The sequence below is a fragment of the Lithobates pipiens genome, unplaced genomic scaffold (genome assembly GCF_037356315.1).
Source record: "Lithobates pipiens isolate NorthernLeopardFrog02 unplaced genomic scaffold, aLitPip1_a1.2 Scaffold_3, whole genome shotgun sequence".
Classification (NCBI taxonomy): Eukaryota; Metazoa; Chordata; class Amphibia; order Anura; family Ranidae; genus Lithobates; species Lithobates pipiens.
The window spans coordinates 14,098,135-14,120,724 of NW_027507790.1; the positions used below are offsets into that span (position 1 = coordinate 14,098,135).

Here is a 22,590-nt window from a genome sequence, read left to right on the forward strand (position 1 = left end):
GCCCAGGAAATGAATATATATTCCTTATATATGTTAGTAATCAAGTGGGTGCAGGTTAATATAGTTATTTCGTTTTTTTTTTTTTTTTTTTTAGCTAGAAGTTAAAAGCTGCTCGGGCCCCCCCTGCTGGCCGGGCCCGGTACAACAGGGCTGGTTGTACTGCCCTATCAGCGGCCCTGGCCACATTCACCAATTCCATGATCAAACGAGTGACTAAAAAGTCGGGCCGCTTGTTTAATTGTCCACATACAAGTGGTACCCCTTTCCCAATAAGAGTGACACCAAGTCCCAATCTTACCAGAGCTCTACGTAGTCTGGGCAGTTCTCCAGCTCTACACAACTATCTCTTCCCTCGTAAACTATATGTACAGCCTGTTGCCCTGTCAGAGAGCTTATACATCTTGACCCCATATCTGGCACGTTTGCTGGGAATATACTGTTTGACAGGCGTCCAGAAAACAACCAGGAACTCATCAACGCAGACAACTTGATCGGGAGTAAACAAGGCTGCAATCTGTTGGTTGAAGTGGTTTACGAGGGGCTGAATTTTGTGGCGCCGATCAAATCCAGGGTCACCCAGAGGACGACAGTTCATAGTCATTAAAAAGCATGAACCACAAGATCTGCTCGTATAGTGTCCTGGTCATGGAGGCAGAGAACATGGCATATGGTGAATTAGGTCAGTGGACCAATATGACCGCAACTCACTTTTTTAGTTATGCCCATGAGAAGGGATAGGCTCAGGAAGGTCTTAAATTCGGAGACCATAATGGGTCTCCAATCTCTGGCAAGGGTCAACTACAGATTAGCGGCGATGAATTGACCAGCATACAAATTTGCTTTGGCCACAAAACATCTAGATAGAAAAGCGACATAAAATCAACAGTTTCCATCTTAATTCTGGGTTGTCCAGTGAATGGGGGTAGTACGGGTGCTGCATAAGTGGTGGGCTCCCAATTCGGATTGGCAAATGCAGCAGGAAGGGCACTATGGGCTTGACAGGCCTGTCATCTTGGCTGCGGGACTCTACTTGTGCTAGCCAGTTCACCAGCTTGAGCTGCACTTATGGGACTCACCACGTATTACTGCAGTACTGGATGTATGACCAGGATGTATTAAGCCGCTAATGCTTGCCAGTTCACCAGGATGAGTGGCACTAGTACTGGCTCTGCTCCATGCGAGACCCCTATGGTTCTTGCACCTCAACAGTAGACGCACGGGGTCGGGTACGCCTGACCTTAGCAGGGACCACCACTCAGTCCTCAGCGCTAGGTACAGATTCATATTCTGAGCCTGAATCTGACTGGTGGGTGACTTCCTCTTCTCATGCTCAGAAACGTGTAGGCCTCATCACTAGTGTACCTTCTATTGGACGTTGTGGCCTCCAAATTTACTGGTACAACTAGTGAAACTCACAGGTGGGGGGGGGGGGTCAGGTTAAGCACCCGATTGTCAGCGACTGTTTCATATGCTATAAAAAATATTTTTTTTAAAAAGTAGCGTTTGCAGGGATCAGGCCTGACTGCAGTTATGCGTTTAGTGTTTTGTATGACAGTGACCGATTTATACTGCACTTGGGTGGGCTGGGCGGAGGGGCTAGCAGGTATCTGGGCTGATCCGCTACCGCTGCGTTTTTGGGAACCCTAAACTACTGGGGACACCAGTATAGATCTGATCAAACATATTGATCCGTTCAGACACTATACTACTAAGGGAGGTGTATGGTGCGTGCGTGGGTGGGTGTAAGCGCTACTGGCACTGACGCTGCTTGGGGCAATGCAGACCCTAACTGAAGCTAAAACTGATATCACCCACCTTTATTAGCCAATACATGGCTGGTACCCTGGCGCTATATAAAAACTATTAACCAGTGTCACCCGTGACATGAATACTGTGACTACTGGTGACTGGGGGCGATCAAGGGGTTAAACTTTTATTGGGGGTAGCATAAAGCTACCTTAGACTACTAACTGCCCTAATGCCGATTAGTGTCACAAATGACATCAGTACGGTGATCATTGAAAAATCTGACAACTGCACTGGGTGACACCGAAAAGGAGCAAAAGGGGTTAAGGGGGGGGTTTGTGTAGTGTTGGTGCAACTTACTGCGAGATGTTCTCTCTCCTCTGAAACAAAAAGTTCCACGTGGGGAGAGGAGATCGCTTCCCCTGCCTGTGTTTACACTTACAGGCAGAGGAAGCATTATATTCGTCAGAACTGATCAGCAGGACCAAGCCAGAAATCATTGGCCTGGACCTGAAGATAAATTGGTTTTGCACAGAGCAGCCCCAATCCTCCTCTTGGTACCCCTGCTGGTGCTCCTGGCCACTCCCTCCTGCCAAATGCCCCCCAGAGCAAACAGCTTGCTCTGGGGGCAACCAAGCAGGATCATTCCCACTTATTGGCTCTCTAGCTGTGATTGATAGCAGCAGGGAACAATGGCTCCTGCATCAGTCAATGAGAGGGAGCGCCCTCAGAGATTGCTGGATTGCCATGTGGCTCAGGTATTAGGTGGGCTGCTGCACCTAACTTTATGCAAAGAGGGCATGAAGGTAAAAAACCTTGAGCCTTTAACAAGTATGTATATGTATGTATGTGTATATATATATATATATATATATATATATATATATATATATATATATATTCACATACACACACAAATATACCACACACACTCAGAGTTACTGCTGGGAAAACCTATGGAGTGTATGTAGCAAGGCCACACCATCAAGTCTGACATAAAACCAAGCTGCATTCGATTTATGGTGATGACTTACTGTTAAAGTCCTGTAACACCACAACAGAAACCCATTCAGGTCCTCCCAAAAACAAAATCATTTTTGTTAGACTTGGCTTTTGAAAAGAGCTGTAATTGATATAGATATAGATACACACACATATATATACACACACACACACACACACACATACACACATACACACACATACACACACACACACACATACACACACACACACACATACACACATACACACATACACACATACACACATACACACATACACACATACACACATACATACATACATACATACATACATACATACATACATACATACATACATACATACATACATACATACATACATACATACATTACAGGCTACATTGTGGTCGACCTTATTCTTATTTTATGTGTGCACATCTGTACATATTTTTAATGTCATTATATAGAAGCAGACTAAAAATTCCAAGAAAAAAAAACTTCCCGGTAAGAAACCCATATTTAATACGCACCGCTACCAGCTCCATTTTGCGTGGGTCAATTACACGTAGTTTCTTGTCTTTGGAGGCAGTACAAATTAGGCTGCCATTGCGGTTCCAGCAGGCACTATAGATCATATCATTGTGAATTTCATCGATTGTTATTACAGCCTCTGATGTGCTCACATTCCAGATAATGACGACGTTATCACACCCTAATAAAAACAAAAATTAAATTATTGCCTGCTCATGAGAACAGTTAAGAAAAAAACAACAAAAATCCCATCCAATTAAAAAGCAGAACGTTTTGAAGCTGCTGCAGTTACAGTACCATTATAACTCCCTTCTGTGCAAGGGAGTAGCTAATTTTCAGGGCATAACCCACCACTCTTAAACTGCCTCTGTTCATCATGCTGACAGCACAATTTCATTGCAACCAAATAACTAAAGCTCGGTTTGCATGAGTTCTTCCTAGTTTAAAGCTCCTTGCTATGTAATTGGGAAAATTATGGAAGAATTACGCAAACACCTGATGATTTTAATTTAAACTTCAAAGTGGTGTGGTACAAGAGTGTAAATATGACCCAACTCTGCTTCTTTATAGCCCCATTCATTTTTCCTTCAGCAGCTTACACCGATAGTGTGTGTGTGTGCGTGCGCAACATTTTTGGAAATCCTCCTTCAGACATGTAGCAATGGATCATGGGACCAGGAGTACGAACCCGATTATTAGACTCCATTTTTTTTACTTGACACTTGATAAGCTTTGGAGGTCATTTTAGGAGTCAATATGAGATCTTAAAGCAGACTTCACTTAAAAGTCAAAGTAATACCACTGTGCCTCTCCTTCCCCTCCTCTTCTAACATGCCAGAGCTGGTACCTGCTGGAAGGTACTTACACTCACTTCTGCAATTCTCACCTAGGTGGGAATTGTGAAAATGCACCTACAGCATTTGCAGACTTTTTTTTAAAGACTGTAGTAGTTTCAAGTTCTGAATTTTAAACACAATTTTATCTCTGTGTAGCAGGCCGTGCCAATTCCATAATACAAACTCAGTTTACAAGCAATAAAAACCATTAGTAACATTGCACCGACCTTTTGCATGGATCGAGTTTTAATGTAATGTTGATCCAGTCCTATTAAAGCATGCACAGATTTAGACACCAGGAGTTACAGTACCAGTTTTTAACTCAAGGCAGCAAAATACTAGAAATAATGTCCATTAACTTTTACATATAACAAATTGTTTTTTAATCCTATTAAATTTATGAAACCTTACTTATTAAACTGCAGCAGAGGCAACTGGGAAGCAAAGCTTTATAAAAAATGTTCTGATGTATAGTACACATTTTAATTGAAATGATCTGAAAATGCATGCCTATTACTTATTGTTATGTAGATCACCCAAAGCCTTTACATGAATACATGTACATATTAAGATACCTGCACTGAGTAAGACGTTGCTGGCTGTAGGATGCCATGTTACGATGCCAACCCTCTTGGAATGCCCCTCCAACACAACTGCAGGCTCTGTAAGTGGTGCAGTTAATCCATTCTCTGGGATCTGCCAAACCTGGGTAAACAAAATGTATATATGTTCTGTCTGTATACACAACTTCACACTATGAACTGCAAAATAAAATTAAAAAACCAAAGAAATTAAAAGCAATGCTTTCTTAAATCACTACAAGCTAGTCATATACGTTTAGATTTCTTAACAACGATGATGGCCATCTTGCACATTCAATGGTCTTTTTTTTTTGACGCCCTGCCAAAGCAGTGCCTCAGTGTGAAAGCACTCGGGCTTTCACATTGGGATTGCAGTTGAGGCTTCTTTCGGGCGCTTATTTTAACGCAAAAAAAAAAAAATAATGAAATTTGCCTAGGCCTGGAAGCCAAAAACTGCAGGAATGTAAAAGACGACGTTTAACACAAATATGAAAAGTTTCCTATTTAAGAATGCTTGCAGCACAAGGATTGAAAGTAGCCAATGTTAAGTTGGGGTTTATGTTCTTGTTCTTGTTGTCTTTTTAAATTACAGTCCTATCCTCTGCATCTTATCTGTACATTGTTTTGTACCCAAAATTAAAATAAACTAGTAAAAAAATAAACTAAGTTGATGGCTATTATGTTGGGACAGCTGAAGCAACCGTATGAATACCCAAACAGTGACTGATCGGATGCGGTCACTGTTCATTTGAGAATTTTCCACTTTACAGAGTCGATTTTTAACCAGCTTCAGTTAAGCTGGGTGTTGTCAACAGGACCCCTCACCACTCAAATTTCAGCCAATTCAGCAGGAACAGGACAACATTTTGGGCTGTGTGTGACTAGCTTTACTACAAACACACAAGCTATTTAAAAAGTAAAAAATAATAAAGTTAAAAAATTATCTGTATTTAAAACTTCTGGGAGTATAAGATGCCTGTATCCTGCAAGCTGTGAGGTTTTATCTGCTTGACCCATGTCACTAAACAGTAGTGACGTAAGGGCTGGCAGAATCATGCCACTGCAAAGTTGAGAACCAGATATCAGGAAGTGTGAAGAGTGTTGAGGGAAAAAAAAAAAAAAAAAAAAAAAAAAAAAAACTTAACACAATGGAGCTGAGTGGACCAGGAGAGGCAAGTATTAGGCCCCTTTCAAATGGGGCAGACATAGTCAAATGGATCTGCCTTCTCAGCGGGGATCTCTCTGCTGATACCATCTGAGCAGGCACCCAATCCACCAGATGGATAGCAGACCAGATGCCAACGGATGGGTCTGCTGACATCCGCCACTCCATAGAGAACAATGGGTGGTCTGAACTGGTACACCTGAAAGACAGGCGGACCCGAACAGTTCATTGGTGTAGAAAAAAAAATGGCAATTTGCACGCTTTCTTATTTTTTGTAAACTTTTGTTGAGTAACAGAGTTGCTTTAAAAATCCTTTAAAATAAACCTACTTGTCAGAAAGAATATGGCACTTAACCAATATAAAGACTAAATGGGCCAATTAGGAATGTTCCACAACCCAAAATGATAACACAATAGGACTGAAAAATATAAGATTATATACATATCAGGTTTTTACCAAGACGCTGCAGTCTTCAGAGCCACTAGCAATAACGTTGTCATTATGTGGACACCAGTCAATGTCCAGCACTGGTCCTGTGTGGCCACAAACAGTTGGGTAAGACTTGTCAATCCTTCCAGTCTGAAAAAAGAAAACTCACAAGATAAGAAGGCAGGCAAATAAGTTACCAGGCTATAAACCAATATAACAGAAACTCAGGGATGAAAATGCCATGTTACACTTTTACCATCACTTATAGTGGCATTTAATCATTTATCCATCAAAAACAGTAGTCCAGAAAAACTCATTAACGGAAAGAAATATAAAATTGATGTGATGTTAAATGCAATTCTTTTAAATGACCACTAGTGAGCAATCTACCACAGCAATAGTGATATAGGTTAACCAACGGCTAATATATTTTACTCCTGTAATTCTGGGGAAAAAACACACACACACACACACACACACACACACACACACACACACACACACACACACACACGAAAACCTCTATCGAAAAGAAAAAAAAATTGGTAAATCAAGGAAAGATTTGACACAGCTAACACAGCAAATCAGTTAACAGCTAAAAAGGGAGATGGAAACCAGTGAGGTAAAAAGATTGTGAACCCTCGTAATGATTTTCTCTATTTAGACATAAAAAAGGACAACACCCCCCCCCCTTCTATGTTATGGAGGGAGGGGGGAGGTGTTCTGTAGTGCTGACACTAGATACAAGTGAGTTCACTATAGGCCAGGAAGCATTTTAAGCCCTGTACACAGAGAAAATTGGAAGAAAAATTCCACACTAGGCACGAATGATCGATTTTCTAATTCAGAACCAAAAAAAAAATAAAAATCCTTTGCCGTACGAAAATATATTTGTACATTAATTTCTTCCTCACTTGTAAAGTGATAGACTGGCTAATCATGTCTCCAGACCTAAACCCTATTGAGCTGCTGTGGGGTGTCCTCAAATGGAAAGCTGGAGGAACGCAAGGTCTCCAACATCCACCAGCTCCGAGATACAGTCATGGAGGAGTGGAAGAGGACTCCAGTGGCAACTTGTGAAGCTCTAGCGAACGCCATGCCCAAGAGGGTTAAGGCAGTGCTGGAAAATAGCAGTGCTACACAAAATATTGACACCATGGCCCCATTTCCAGTGGTTTAGACATTAATGGCTAAAGTTATTTTGAGGGGACAGCAAATTTACATGGTTATAGAAGCTGTACACTCACTACTTTACATTGTAGCAAAATGTCATTTCTTCAGTGTTGTCACACGTTGTCAAAATAAAATACTTACAAAAATGTGAGGGGTGTACTCACTTTTGTGAGATACTCTATGTGGACTTTCCTTCTCCTGCTGCCCTCTCCCATGGTGGTCTTTTGTGGACTCATTCTCTTAGGCCTCGTGGACGGAAAAGAGGTGGTGTTTTGAAGAATCCTATCCCCTCAAAGCACTTTTCAGATTGATCATCCCTTCCCCCCCTCTCTCTCGGTCTGTCTCTTTTCATTTGAAGCTTACTGTATTAGTTTTTCTCCAGTTTCATTGAGAATTGCTGCAATCGGTCCCCTGGACCGGTATCAAGCTTCCTTGACAACTTCTCCGCTTGGCTACCCTACGTTCTCTTCTGAAATCCCATTGTTCTTGCTGACTTCAACATCCCTGTTAATCTCAACACTCTGGCTACTTCTAAATTTCTGAGCCTAACCTCTTTTGACCTGAAACAATGGGCAAATTCTACTCGTCATGTTGGCAACTGCCTTGACCTTATTCTCCTACCTATGCACTCCAAGCAACCTCTCCAACATTCCTTTTCCTCTCCCATCACCACCTTATTAGTTTCATTCTTTTCTCGAACAATTAACTGCAGAAACCTTCTCCAACTTAACCCCTCTTTTTCTGCTACAGTCTCGATGCCAAAATCTCATCCTTGTCCTGCCCCAACCTGGCCACTTCTATCTACAACAGTTAACTGTCATTCACACTGGATACTTTGGCCCCCCCTTACTATGCACAGATTCAGGCCCCGACCTCTACAACCCTGGCAGACAGACAATACCAGAAGCCTCAAAAAACAGAGCCCTGCTCTTGAGCGTCTGTGGCGTAAGAAAGTCACAGCAAGATTTCAGCCAATATAAATCCGCCCTCCAAAAATATATCATTCCCATCTCTACGCTGCCAGACTTTATCACTCATTAATACCCTCTCATAGTCCCCATCAACTCTTTTCTACTTTTAACACTCTACTTCATCCACCATTACCTCCACCCACTAACTTACTCAATGCCCAGTAGATTGCTAATCACTTCAAAAATAAGATTGCTCCACTCTAAAGATATCGCCCTCACGTTACACTCCTTGTCCTACTGTACAATCAATACTCTTGTTTAACTTTACTACTAAGGCAATACATTTTCTATCGCCCACCTGCCTGCCGGACCCTGTTCCTTTCGCAAATACTACAGTCACCCTCTGACTCTATATTACACTCCTGCTCCTATCTTCAACCTCTACCTCTCTACTGGCATCTTTCCCCAACCCTCAAACATGTACTAGTCACTCCCATACCAAAAAAGGCCTCACTGGACCCCATCAATCTTAACCTAAGACCTGTCTCCAAACTCCTTGAACGTTTAGCTTACAACAGAGTGACCACCTTATTGAGAATAACCTTTTTGATCCCCTTCAGTCTGGTATTTGTTTACAGCACTCCACATAAACTGCTCTCCTAAAACTCACAAACTACTTACTAACAGCTAAAACCAATGGTCAGATTTTTTACTCTTGGACTTCTCCGCTGTCTTTGATCACCCCCTACCAATTTGCTTGGTATCCATGGCTGTGCTCTTAGTTGGTTCAAATCTTACCCATCTCACCTTCAGTGTCACAACTCTACATCCTTCTCTCAAACACCTTAAGGTTGGGGTCCCCCAAGGTTCTGTCCTTGGACCTATTTTCTCAATGTACACATACTCCCTGGGTCAGCTAATAGCCTCCCATGGCTTCCACTACCATTTATATGCCGATGACAACCAAATCCACCTCTACCGCTCATCAGTCTGCTCGCACATCACCGGTTTACTACTTCTAATTCACCCTCTGGTCATATCTCACCTCGACCGCTGCAACTCACTTCTCATTGGATTACCCAAGCATACGCTATCCCTTTAGTCCATAATGAATGCTGCTGCAAGACACATCCACCTTACCAACCATTCAGTGTCCTCCACCCCTCTCTGCCAATCCCTGCACTGGCTTCCACTCAACCAATGAATAAAATTTTAAAGTAATAATTCACAAAGCCATCCACAACTCTGCACCCAGCTACATTACTAACTTAGTCTCAAAATACCAATCAAGCCACTCTTTGGTCCTCCCAAGACCTCCTGCTCTCTAGCACCCTTGTCACCAGAGGTGGCTCTAGACACTGAGGCAAAACTTAGACACGAGGCCTCACTCACGTCCATAATGCAGAACTGCAAGATAAATAAAGCCCATAAAAAAATAAAAAAAAAGCCCTCCAGTTTGAACGACAGCCAGCCTCATTCAATGGCCTTCCTCAAAGCTCACACTAGAATGTACATGCCCTCAGCCTGTCATTCAACAATGATGATTCAATCCAGTGGTGATTGGTGCTCAAAATGTTGAGAGGCGCAAAAAAAAAAAAAAAAACACTCACTCAAATGCAGCCGCCACTGTGCCCATTCACATGCAGCCGTCACTGTGCCCATCCAATGCCACCACAGGACAAATTACGTGCAGCCAGTCTGGAGAGTCACTGTCTGCTTATGATGGCGCCACTTCCCCCCGGCCAAGCACGCCCATAATATTTACAAGTGCGGCGCTACATACAGCAAGCTAGCTGCCCGTATTTGTGCATGAGGCGGCCGCGGGGGGCTTTTTTCATTATTTATACCGTTACATGACCATATCCACTGTCGCTACCGAATAAATCCAAATAGTGACAGTGGGCCCCTCTGAAAGAAATAAGTCCTTATGTCACTCCTTAGAGTCTACAAGGCCGAAGCCGTAGCTAACAGTCAGAAAAAAAGAAAAAAAAAAAAAAAAGAAAAAAAAAGGAGACCTTTCCCCTGCTGTTGTGTCCCGCTTTTAACTTGCGTACCAACACCAGGAAAAAAGAAAAAGTAGCTACCTTAGGTTTCAGTGAACACATAGGACATTTGATATCAAAAATATTTTTATTTCTTTCTATACGTAAAACAAACCTTGATTGAATTGCATCAATCGATCCTAGATGTTTACACAACATTAACCAAAGATGACCCAAAGATCATCCTTATCTGCACAGTTCATACACCCTGACTTTCAGACAAAACCAGACATACTCATACATACAATAAAAAACAGAGGAGCCTCCTATGGCCATACATGTGGTGATATACTGAGTATGATCAAATTGTACCAATATTACGCTTCTATTTGGAAGCATGAAATAAAAATCTCTCGGAAATCTGCACATGTATGGTCATCAAAGTAGCAGTAATTGGAAATGGGGATAATTATGACCAGACAACGGTCCTAATCTCTCATTAGTACCTCCATTAAACCTACATAGCAATTCTCTTTTAGTTCAATCAAGGCTTATTTTATGTATAGAAAGAAATAAAATAAAAAAATCCCCTCAATTTTAACCATCTTCCCTGTCCCTGCTGAAGAAAAGCAGGCCCAAACCATGATGCTGCCACCACCATGTTTGACAGTGGGGATGGTGTGTTGAGGGTGATGAGCTGTGTGGCTTTTACGCCAAACATATCGTTTTGGATTGTGGGCAAAAAGTTTGATTTTGGTTTCATCTGACCAGAGCACCTTCTTCCACATGTTTGGTGTGTCTCCCAGGTGGCTTGTGGCAAACTTTAGACGAGACTTTTTATGGATATCTTTGAGAAATGGCTTTCTTCTTGCCACTCTTCCATAAAGGCCAGATTTGTGCAGTGTACGACTGATTGTTGTCCTATGGACAGACTCTCCCACCTCAGCTGTAGTTCTCTGCAGTTCATCCAGAGTGATCATGGGCCTCTTGGCTGTATCTCTGATCAGTCTTCTCCTTGTCTGAGCTGAAAGTTTAGAGGGACGGCCAGGTCTTGGTAGATTTGCAGCGGTCTGATACTCCCATTTCAAAATGATCGCTTGCACAGTGCTCCTTTGGGATTTTTAAAGCTTGGGAAATCTTTTTGTATCCATATCCAGCTTTAAACCTCTCCACAACAGTATTACGGACCTGCCTGGTGTGTTCCTTGGTCTTCATGATGCTCTCTGCACTTTCAACAGGACCCTGAGACTATCACAGAGCAGGTGCATTTATACAGAGACTTGATTACACACAGGTGGATTCTATTTATCACCATCAGTCATTTAGGACAACATTGGATCATTCAGAGATCCTCGCTGAACTTCTGGAGTGAGTTTGCTGCACTGAAAGTAAAGGGGCCGAATAATTTTGCACGCACCACTTTTCAGTTTTTTTATTTGCTAAAAAAGTTTAAATTTTCCATTAGATTTCGTTCCACTTCACAATTGTGTCCCACTTGGTGATTCTTCACAAAAAATTTAAATTGTGTATCTTTATGTTTGAAGCCTGAAATGTGGCAAAAGGTTGAAAAGTTCAAGGGGGCCGAATACTTTCGCAAGGCACTGTAGGTTTAATGGAGGTACTAATGAGAGATTAGGACCGTTGTCTGGTCATAATTATCCCCATTTCCAATTACTGCTACTTTGATGACCATACATGTGCAGATTTCCGAGAGATTTTTATTTCATGCTTCCAAATAGAAACGTAATATTGGTACAATTTGATCATACTCGGTATATCACCACATGTATGGCCATAGGAGGCGCCTCTATCTGTTTTTTATTGTTGTATGTATGAGTATGTCTGGTTTTGTCTGAAAGTCAGGGTGTATGAACTGTGCAGATAAGGATGATCTTTGGGTCATCTTTGGTTAATGTTGTGTAAACATCTAGGATCGATTGATGCAATTCAATCAAGGTTTATTTTACGTATAGAAAGAAAAATATTTTTGATATCAAATGTCCTATGTGTTCACCGAAACCTAAGGTAGCTACTTTTCTTTTTTCCTGGTGTTGGTACGCAAGTTAAAAGCAGGACACAACAGCAGGGGAAAAGTCCCTTCTTTCTTTTCTGGCTTTTTTTTCATGCAGTGGCAGTTTTTTGCCGCCCCTGCAAAGTACTGGGGACAGACCGTGAAACAGACAGGGTAAAGACCATGACACCATTAAAAGACAGGGTAGCGTACAGACAGCATGTAGTAGAGATGTACTATATTTGCTCCTCGGTCCCCTATCCTACTAAAGGCAGCATGAGAAGCTGGCGACACGTGAGGTCTTTGAGGTCCCTGCAGGCTGCAGTGCAATCTGGGAGTTTTATTTTCTGCAGAGAACAGGCACAAGAGGGCCAAGTCTGTTGTCTGTGCTGTGAAAAACTACAACTCCCGCCATGCACTGCAGCCGCCGACTTTGGGGGAAAGGCTAAGAGGACGGCGCTGCAGCGGTGGAGCCTGCTATTGTTTACAGCCAACTGTGCCAAGAGCTGTCCGCGGAGGCTCATCAGCTCACACAGGCAGCATCAGTCTATGTGCAGTGCCCGCCCAACCCACCGGCTTGCATGTGCACAGTCACAGTGGATATTTCCTTCCACTCATGAGTCCCCACACTTACGTCCTGTCAGGCAAATTAGGGGGGCGCGGCCCCCCAAGGCCCTTGTGAGGGTGGGGCCTAAGGCAATCACCTCATTTGTAAAATTAAAGAGCCTACAGGATTTCGCCAGAGCTTCTCCCATCCTTTGGAACTCCCTACCCCAATCCGTCAACTGCCCCCAATCTATCAATCTTCAGACGATCCCTGAAAACTCTTCTCTTTAAAGAAGCTTATCCTGCTTCTAACTCATACACCATTTTACTTTCTCCATCAGATCATCAGCCACAGCTATTACCTTTTGTATCAATTGACCCTTCCTCCTAGATTGTAAGCTCTAGCGAGCAGGGCCCTCCGATTCCTCTTGTAACAAATCATGTAACTAATGTCTGCCTTCATTTTGTTAAGCACTGCGCAAACTGTTGGCGCTATACAAAGCCTGTATAATAATCTATATCACAGTTCTGGAAGCATGCTGGTACATGAAGTAGGGGATAGATCATACATTTTATTCATAGCAGCACATGAGAGAACAAGTCTGGTCAATTGCAGCAATTGAGGGACAGATAAGTGAAGTCATGTAATTAGAGCATCTTATTGCAAAGGATCATCCTATTTAAAACAAGTGGCAATTCCACTCTTTAAACATCAAAGGCAGCAAAATGAATGATAATTTCTTCACAAGCTTTTTTTGTATGTGAACCCTAAACCTAAAGAGGGGGGCAGGCGAGAGAGTGGGAGAAGGAGGGAGGTATTGAAACCAGTTGTATTTTTATTGCTGCCTGTGTTCCTTTTGGGAAGACTCATCCCCTCTATTATACAGGATTTATATAGCACCAATAGTTTGCACAGCACTTATGAGGGCAGACACTATAGATAACACAATTCGAGAGGGCTGGGTTCACACAGGTATGACAACTGTTTTATGACCATCATCCTACTTTGCCCTCCTAAAATGGGTCCTACTTCCTTCCAATTTGACCAAACAAGATAAGATTTTGCTCCAAATTTGAGCTAGTACGACTTGTCCCTCGACCAATCAAAATAATCCCAGAGTAACAAAGTCCTTTAACTGCTGCTGTAATCACCATGTTGCATGTCACAAGTCGGATGGCTAGGACAAGAATCATACCTTGATTCGACTTCAATGATATTCAATGGGCTGAAGTAGGACTAAAGTCAGACCAAAGTAGTCGGACCGACTTGTGCCAGATCAATTAAGACAGCTCTCATAGGGAACCATTGATTTACACACACCATGCAACGTACTCCCAAAGTCGGAGCGTAGGTCGCACCAGTGTGAACTCGGTCTTGAGCACTTTCAGCAACTGATCTAATTACTTACCAAGTATGCAACTTCAACAGATTTTAAACATTGGCTATACAGAACACTTTATTAATCCCAAAGGGAAATTGTTACGACACACTTCGCCACTTCTGGATCAGCTCATGCCGATATGTCGGCACTTTGAAGAGGGATATTGTTATGGTAGCAGCTAGCTACCATAACCCTGCTCTCTTCAGTGAGCAGTCCTCTTTCAGATAAAATCGGTCCCTGCAGCAGATTTGCTGCAAGATCACTTTATCTGTGTTCAAATCACACATGTGAGGTATCGCCTTGATCGATAGAGTGAGCAATAATTCTAGCCCTAGACCTTCCTCAAACTCAAAACATGCAACCTGTAGAATTTTTTTAAAACATCCCTGTGGAGATTAAGGGTAAAAGTTTGTCGCCATTCCACGAGCGAGCGCAATTTTGAAGCGTGACATGTTGGGTATAAAATTAAAATCGGCGTAACATCTTTCACAATATAACAAAAAAAAATAAATTGGGCCAACTTTCATGTTGTCTTGTTTTTTAATGAAAAAAAAAATTTGTTTTTTTTGGGGGGAAAAATACAAAGTGTGCTTGCAAGACCGCTGCGCAAATACGGTGTGACAGAAAGTATTGCATAGACCATTTTATTTTCTAGGATGAAACCAGTCAGGTGTTCACAGTAGTGAAAACGCCAGTGCCACAGAGAGGAGGGGTAGAGAAGCGGGGCTTCATTCGCACGCATCGCTGGACCACGGGACAGGAGAGTGTACGATTAAATAACTTTTTGTACCTGCTGACTTTTATATGGGTGGAACTCTGCTTTAAAGACAAAACAATAGACTGAACAAGATGCAAAATACACAACATCCACACAATTAAAATAACAGGCAAACTACCAAATACACCACTTTCTCTACCACTACCCCAAATAAACACTATCAACATACAACACACAATTCCTGATCATAAAGCCCTCACAGAAGTTATATATCTAGGTGGCCACAGGCAAAAATGATTTCTTGTGTTGCATTGTGGGTGTAACAACCTGTCACTGATAGTATTCTGTAGATTGACCTGCGTATTGTGGAGTGGGTGGGAGGAGTTGTCCAAGATAGAACATACATAACGTGAACAATCTCCTCTCTAACACTGTTGTAAAAGACTCCAATTTCAATCCAACAATGTTACTGGCCTTGCGAATCAGTTTGTTGAGTCTGTTGGTGTCAGACACGTCAAGCCTGCTTCCCCAGCATGCAACTGTATACAGGAGAGTGCTGGCAACCACAGACTTAAAACTATTAAATTATCCAATAGACAGTGAACTGTGTGTCTGTCTCTGAAACTTCAGATTCACTAGTGGTCAACTTACTACAAAGGTCCACCATAATACAAAATTAAAAACCATCAATGTTAGTACCAGGCGTCTCCAAACTTTCTAAACAAAAAGGGCCAGTTTACTAGCTTTCAAACTTTAGGGGGGACTGAACTGTGGCTGGCAGGAGTAGAAGATGCCATGCCATCAATGGAAATGAGCAATACCCTATCACTGGTTTTAATGGGGGAAATAGTACCCCCTAGGAGGCGATTCAGTTCGCATTGTGCGCTATACAAGTATTTCATTCATTCATCAGTGGGAGGAATGGTGCCCTATCATTGGCATCAGTGGGAGAAAGTGTGCCCCAAGGGCTAGATAAAGGAGACCACCGCTACAGAAAAATAGGAAGCATTGCATTTATCCAACAAAAAATAGAGAATTAAAATGTTGCAAACCAGGACAGCACAGTGACAGAACACTGAGCTACGGAATGCTAGAAAAATGTGGAAATAGCAACAAACCTATTTGTTTTTAATTCGGCCTAAACAAGCACTCTTTATGCGATTGCTAAAGCAGCCAAATATAACGGTGCTTCAAAACTATAGCAAATTCTGAGAGGTTCCCCCAAGCACAGGATTTTCCTGGCAAAAAATGCTGTTTATTCCAAAATCTATGCCTGCATTTTAAGTACTTGTTCTGGAGCCTGTTATTGTAGCTTGGAAGCTGGCTTGGCATGTAACATGTGTTGCACAGCTTGTATTATGCAAACGTCACCCACACATACTTATCACAGAAAAACTCCATGTACTGAAGGTAGGGATATGGACTGCTGATGGTTTGCATGGGACCCACAGAAATGCACTCAGCAGATGGCCAACCAAAGACAAGCCAATGAAGGCAGAAAGATTTAACAATGAAACATTTTACAGTTGCCCAAATTTAAAGCTCAATTATCTCATTACCCAGGTGCCCTTATGCAGAGTAACAGGTTCCTCACCTGAAGGGAGGAATCTTATTTTCCAGGGGTGACAATAAGCTGGGCAAACATACCCAACACAAACAAAAGGAGTTTGACACAATACTCACTAAAAGTAGATGTCCAAATAAAAAAAACTCACGCATGCTCAGATTCAACTAGGAAAAATTGAGAACATGCTCAAATTTTTTCTGGCAGGGATTCGGACAGCTAAATTCCGATGGCTCCTACACATGGTCACATTTTTTCCATGAAAAGCTCTCATCAGTCTTTTGCTGGCCGAAATTCCGATCATGTGTATGTGGCATTCGGCGTTTTTACCTCGATTTTTTTCCGGTCACCAATGTAAAACACAGAAAAATGCCTGTAATCTGCCCCAAACAAGCTCATGTTCTATGTTTGAGCTTAAGGCGATTCAGGCATTTTTCTTCAGATGACAAAATGCTCAGATGTGAACACGTGCCATTGAAATGAATGTGATTTTGCTTGTTGGGCTTTTTTTGGGTGTTATGAACTGTAAACACCCTGATGTAAATGCAGCCTTAAGGCCGGGTTCACACCGCTGCGATGCGGGAACGCCACGAATCCGCGGCGTTTTCCCGCATCGCATTACTCCCGCCGGCAGTTCACACTGCCCTATGCGGACGGCTGGGAGTGTCAATGATATGTTAATGACACCCCCAGATCCGTCCGCATATCGCAGTGCGATCTGCCGACTCGCACAGGAATCGGATCGCATGGTGTGAACCCCCATGCGATCCGATTCTGTTGCGGACCAAAAAAAGGGTCCCGTGCGAGTTTGCTGCGGGAGCGATGCGAATTCAGCCATACTATCTGTATGGCTGAACTCGCATCGCTACGGAGATCGGATGTGATTTGCGGTGTGAATCACATCCGGATCTCCCCCCGCAGCAGTGTGAACCCAGCCTAAAGACCGACAAGCCCCACCCTTTCCAACCTCCTTCCCCCCCATAAAAGTCAGTCATACTATAACTTGCAAGACTGACTGAAAAGATCTTTGGAGGAGGCAAGCCTTTCATTAATCTTCCCATCCTTCATTCATAGAGATTTTCATTCATGGAAGTTATAGTACAACTTATTTATGATAAACAATGCTATAACAACCTGAAGGTCATCCAGTAAGATGATTTACACTTTATAAGTCTATTTTATGGAAAAGGTTTAACAGTATAACGTACAGACATGCGGCAGATCACAAAGCATTCAATTTGTTTTTCAGTTGTACAAAAGATGGAGGAGATTACTACATCTTCATATCAAAAACCAATGGAAAAAGATATGTATGTTATACAATAGCTCATTTCAATAGGTAATACAATGATTAAGAGACTTAGAATATGTAGGTAATTGGTAATGTCATGTATATCTATTGAGACCGAAGCCTGCCAGGTACAGAGGGAAAAATCAGATGATAGTGAAATAAATTTAAAAGAAGAAATTTAAAAAAAAGGCATAGAAGGAGAGAAGAGAAAAGTAAAGTAAAGTGTAGGGGTCACCCAGACCTCACTACAGTATATTATTTCTGGGTAAGCATATCAGTTATCGCCAATGGTTACTAGTTCCCCAAATATTAATGTCATACAAATATATATCCAGATTCCATATTTTAAAAAATTGAGCATCGTTAAAAAAAAAAAAAAGTAGAAGTCAGCTCTTCTCCTACCTTCAGGAACTGCATTTTATCAATCCATTCACAAATGCAGACCATACATGTATAGATTTTCATAAAATGTTTGATTGAAGAACATTGGTTCGATTTAATAGTGGGGTCAAATCTATATTCATTTTTGACCAAAGTGACAGGAAAATTTGAATAACAAAAGAAAAAACTGTTCTTGAACACATTTTTAAGGTTGAACTTCATAACAAGTGAAATTTTCAAACGCCGTTTTTTGAACGTACAAAAATTTCATACGAATATTCTTACTAATATTTTCATCTGAAAATCTGTGTGTGTATGGCCAGCATAAAGGGAAGGAGGAGTGGGGCAGTGAGTGTTTGGGGATGACTAACCTTGCAGCCATCAGTAAAAACCAAGAAAGACCCTTTTTAGCAAAATGCATAAAAGCACAATGTGTGGAGAGTAATTCAGGTTCATATCTAAATTAATAAAATATCAAAAATTGTTGACCAGGAGGACGTGACAGAACAGACATGTTTGTCGTATATGGAACATTGTTCCTGGGTGACTAAGACATCTCAAAACAGATTTGGGGGAAGACTGAATGTAATATAGTAGGGCAGCAATACCATCTGGTCACTTTCCAGTACAGATGGATTTAAACTGATATGCTTTTAAGAAGCAACAGTACAGACTGCACAAAACATGCGATATTAGCAGTCCTGTCTGACGCTTGCATCTTTTTATCATTCATGAGCTGCTGTTCTTATATTTTAACAAAAGTTCTAGAATTTCAGATCACCACACATTACTTATGCTGCTGTAAAAACAAAACATTTCCAGTATGTGTAAAAGGGAACTATGATGTAACAATATGTGGTGGAATAAAGATGAGCAGAACACTGACTGATTTGCAGGCCAGGATGTGAATGGCATTTACTATACATAAAACCATTGTCTTGTGACTGCACACATCCTGTCCTCCACTGGACTTTTCCCTCCACACATCAATCTCTATTGAGGCCCTTTGCTCTTCTCAACACAGGATCAAGCAGATTATTTATTCCTCAGATATTTAATAAAACTGGTACAGGGAAAAAATACTTATATATATTTGACATTTTTGGAAACTATGGGTGCTGCATCCTCTGGACTTAGAGGGGAGGGGACTGTCCAGCTTGTCATTAGTGCTCAGTTCAATAGCTTGCATCTCTGATGGTATGGGGGTGCATTAGTGAACATGGAATAGGCAGCTTGCACATGTGGAAAGACAGCATCAATGCTGAAAGATATATCCAGGTTTTAGAGCAGCATATGCTCAGGCAAGTATGGGACAACATTCCTCTCCCAAAACTCCAGCATCTGGTCGCCTTGGTTTCCAGACATTTACACAGAGTGGTGTTCAGGCTGCATTAACGCCTCTGTTTTGAAACGCGGGCAGATTTGCTACTATTCTGCCCATGATTTCAAAACTCCCAGGTGAGAATGAAATTGCTGGAGGCACATTTGAGATGCCATTCATCTGAACAGCACCTAAAATGTTGGGGTGGTTCTGCCATGATAGATCACGCTACAATCTTGGCAAACCACATTGTCCAAAAGTAGCTCCTGAACTACGATAAGCTTCATGCGAAGCGGTTATAACGCTGCAGAATCGTACCAGGATTTTAGGTGCCATTCAAATGGACATCGCAAATGTGCCTTCTGCGATTTGTCATTCACACCTGGGTGCTTTTTGAATTGCAGGCAGACTTGCAGCAATTTCAAACACTGAGATGTGAATGCAGCCTCAAAGAGGAGGATATACTACACACCGACATGTATCTTATTGTTTCTCTTAAATGTTGCATTTTCTCAGCTTAGATATTTTCACAATAGAAAATTGTAGACCTGAGATTGGGAGTAGCAAATTATTGCATTCTGTTTTTATGTAGATTTTACACAGCGTCCAAACTTTTTTGCAACTGGAAATGTACTTAAATATAGGAAAAGCTGATTACAGTATTGGTTGCTGCCATTCCATACCTAATAAAAACACAATTTAAAAATGGAATAAATGAAATATGTAATTTCCTTTAAAAACAAGGTGCTAGTCAAATCAGAATTGTAAATATGAGGGGGAAAAGAAATCATTAACACTTGCCAACACCCATGGAATTAGAATCACACATAAGCACTATTACAGGCAGGTAAAGCAAGACTAGATAGATCAGCACCAGCATTCTTCCTGTGCAATGCAGATTTCTAAAGCTATAATGCACAATCTGTGTTTAATGTTCCTACACCAACACAGCCAGGAGATATGCAGGAAGAAGTGATCATATCCCTGTGCAAGCAATCATTCAGGGATCCAGTCTATACGTATTCCTATTGCCTCCCGCCCCTCAGGTCCACACATCAGCACTCCCTGAGCTCAGACAGTAAATTTTACCATATAAGGCCATGGATGATTTGAACCCTGACAGGCGGACAATCCCTGTTCCCTGTAATGCTCATTGGCTGTACGGTCTCTGTGCTGCGATGACAAAGCTGGGTGTGTGCTTTGTAGGCATAGATACAGCAGCGTGCTCAGTTAACCATTTCTCACCTACTCTGGGATACAAGAAACCAAGGACATTTTCTACTACATCAATGAATTCAGGCTACACATTTTTAGATCATGCAGCACTTCAGAGGTTGAAAAACCATGATCCACACTAACAAAATCAAAGCTTCTATGGGAATTTTTATGTAAAACCAATCACATCAATTTCTAGATTAAATACATATTGTTTATCACAATCAACTGATAGATACGGCAGACACAATCTGAATGGGTTGTGGACGTGCACCCAGGAGCACTAATGCAGATAGGAAAATCTGACGTCAGAAGGCCAGCTAAACTATTTCAGCAGGGAGATGTGCAATGCATACTTTTACCATAAAAAGATGCAGTATGAAAATTAGGAAAAGGAAGGTTTTCAGGACATATGCATATCTACACACCAAACCCCTCCAAACTGACAAGCCTATACGCACAAACTATTATCCCTATACAAAAACAAGAAAAATGTGCAAAAATATAAATAAAACACGAAAGCATTTATACATTAGAAACATGAAGAGCAAATGAGGAAGTCACCCTAAAGTCAATTCTGCTTTCCTGTTATAGCAAGCCATGTTCTCCAAAGAGTTTGCTGTGCATGCAAATCCATATATACTTTTCCTGTGTTAGCAAATTTCCTGCTCTCTAGAAGAATAACACAAGAATAACTTCATCCCAATAAATCACCTACTAAATTAACTCTGAAAGACATCTCACCCCATTTAAAAAAATAAAACCCTGCAGCCAAAAAGACCAGAAAACCTTTCCTAAGGCAATAACAAACAAAAACGCTGGCGGGTAATAAACAGCATTAAAAAAAAAAAAAAAAAAAAAAAAACCCACACACACATTTCAAAGTACTGCTGGCATTTCCATGTCTGATAACCAATAGTGTCTTACTTTGAACTTATACATACACATAAGCTTGCAGTAAACTATCTGGGGTGTGTGGACTGGACTCTCCCCACCCCAGTGACATTTGCAGCTTTCCTTTCTGCAGCTCAGGTGTGCCATAAAAACGCTGCTGCCTGCTTAAACTCCAATCAATGTAATGTGGGGGCAGGTAGAGAGCAAGTTCCTGCATATGCAAATCAGAGGTTAAAGTAGATGTAAACCCTAAATGGATTATTTTTCTAAAGCCCCATCTAACAATTTTCTTTTGGAAAGTACTTTTTATTTAAGGTATCTTTGTACTACTGATCTCCTCCAACCTCTTTGCAGCCACATCCAGTGGTTGCTGCATTTTATTGCTCAGGGCGTTCTGAAGTTGTCAACAGGGGAGCCTGAAGATCTGCCAGGCTGATTTCTAGTCTCCACTAAAAGTGCACATGAAAAGATTGAGAGCACAAAAGAGCAAATTGGGAGATAGGGACACACATTTGTCAGGAGTTGAAGGGGGAGCGGGTACCTGTTCGACAGGTACCCTGTCCCCATTTGCAGACCTCACTGCAGCAATGCAAGTCATTCCTCCTCCTTTCCCTGCTGTCGGGCCAGTAAGAGCAGTGTGCTTCGTGCATGCGCAGTAGGGACCTGGCTGTGAAGCCACAAGGCTTCGCTGCCGGGTTTTCTTACCGGGAAAGGGGGCGGCAGCACCTGACCGCCAATGGAAACATCAGCCAAGGTGCCAACATCACAGGATTCCAGGACAAGTGTCTTAATATTAAAAGTCAGCAGCTATAGTATGCACAAACTTCTTTAAAGTTTTTTTTCTCAGGCTGAATTATCAGTACTTGATAAAGGACTGAAGTATGCACCTCCCAAACAACTTAATAAGTTTGGTACATTTATAGACA

At 41.7% G+C, this 22,590-nt stretch overlaps 1 protein-coding gene across 2 annotated transcripts in view; it reads right to left on the minus strand.

Annotated features, from left to right (window-relative positions):
* The window catches only part of CORO1C (coronin 1C), a 152,911-nt gene that overhangs the window by 37,030 nt on the left and 93,291 nt on the right, over window positions 1–22,590 (minus strand). For both annotated transcript variants that reach the window (XM_077461291.1, XM_077461292.1), the window contains exons 3-5: window positions 6,303–6,425; window positions 4,675–4,804; window positions 3,263–3,444 (exon numbers count right to left, since the gene is read on the minus strand). In XM_077461291.1, the coding sequence (XP_077317417.1) occupies window positions 3,263–3,444; window positions 4,675–4,804; window positions 6,303–6,425 (435 nt within the window). The remainder of the gene's footprint in view (window positions 1–3,262; window positions 3,445–4,674; window positions 4,805–6,302; window positions 6,426–22,590) is intronic.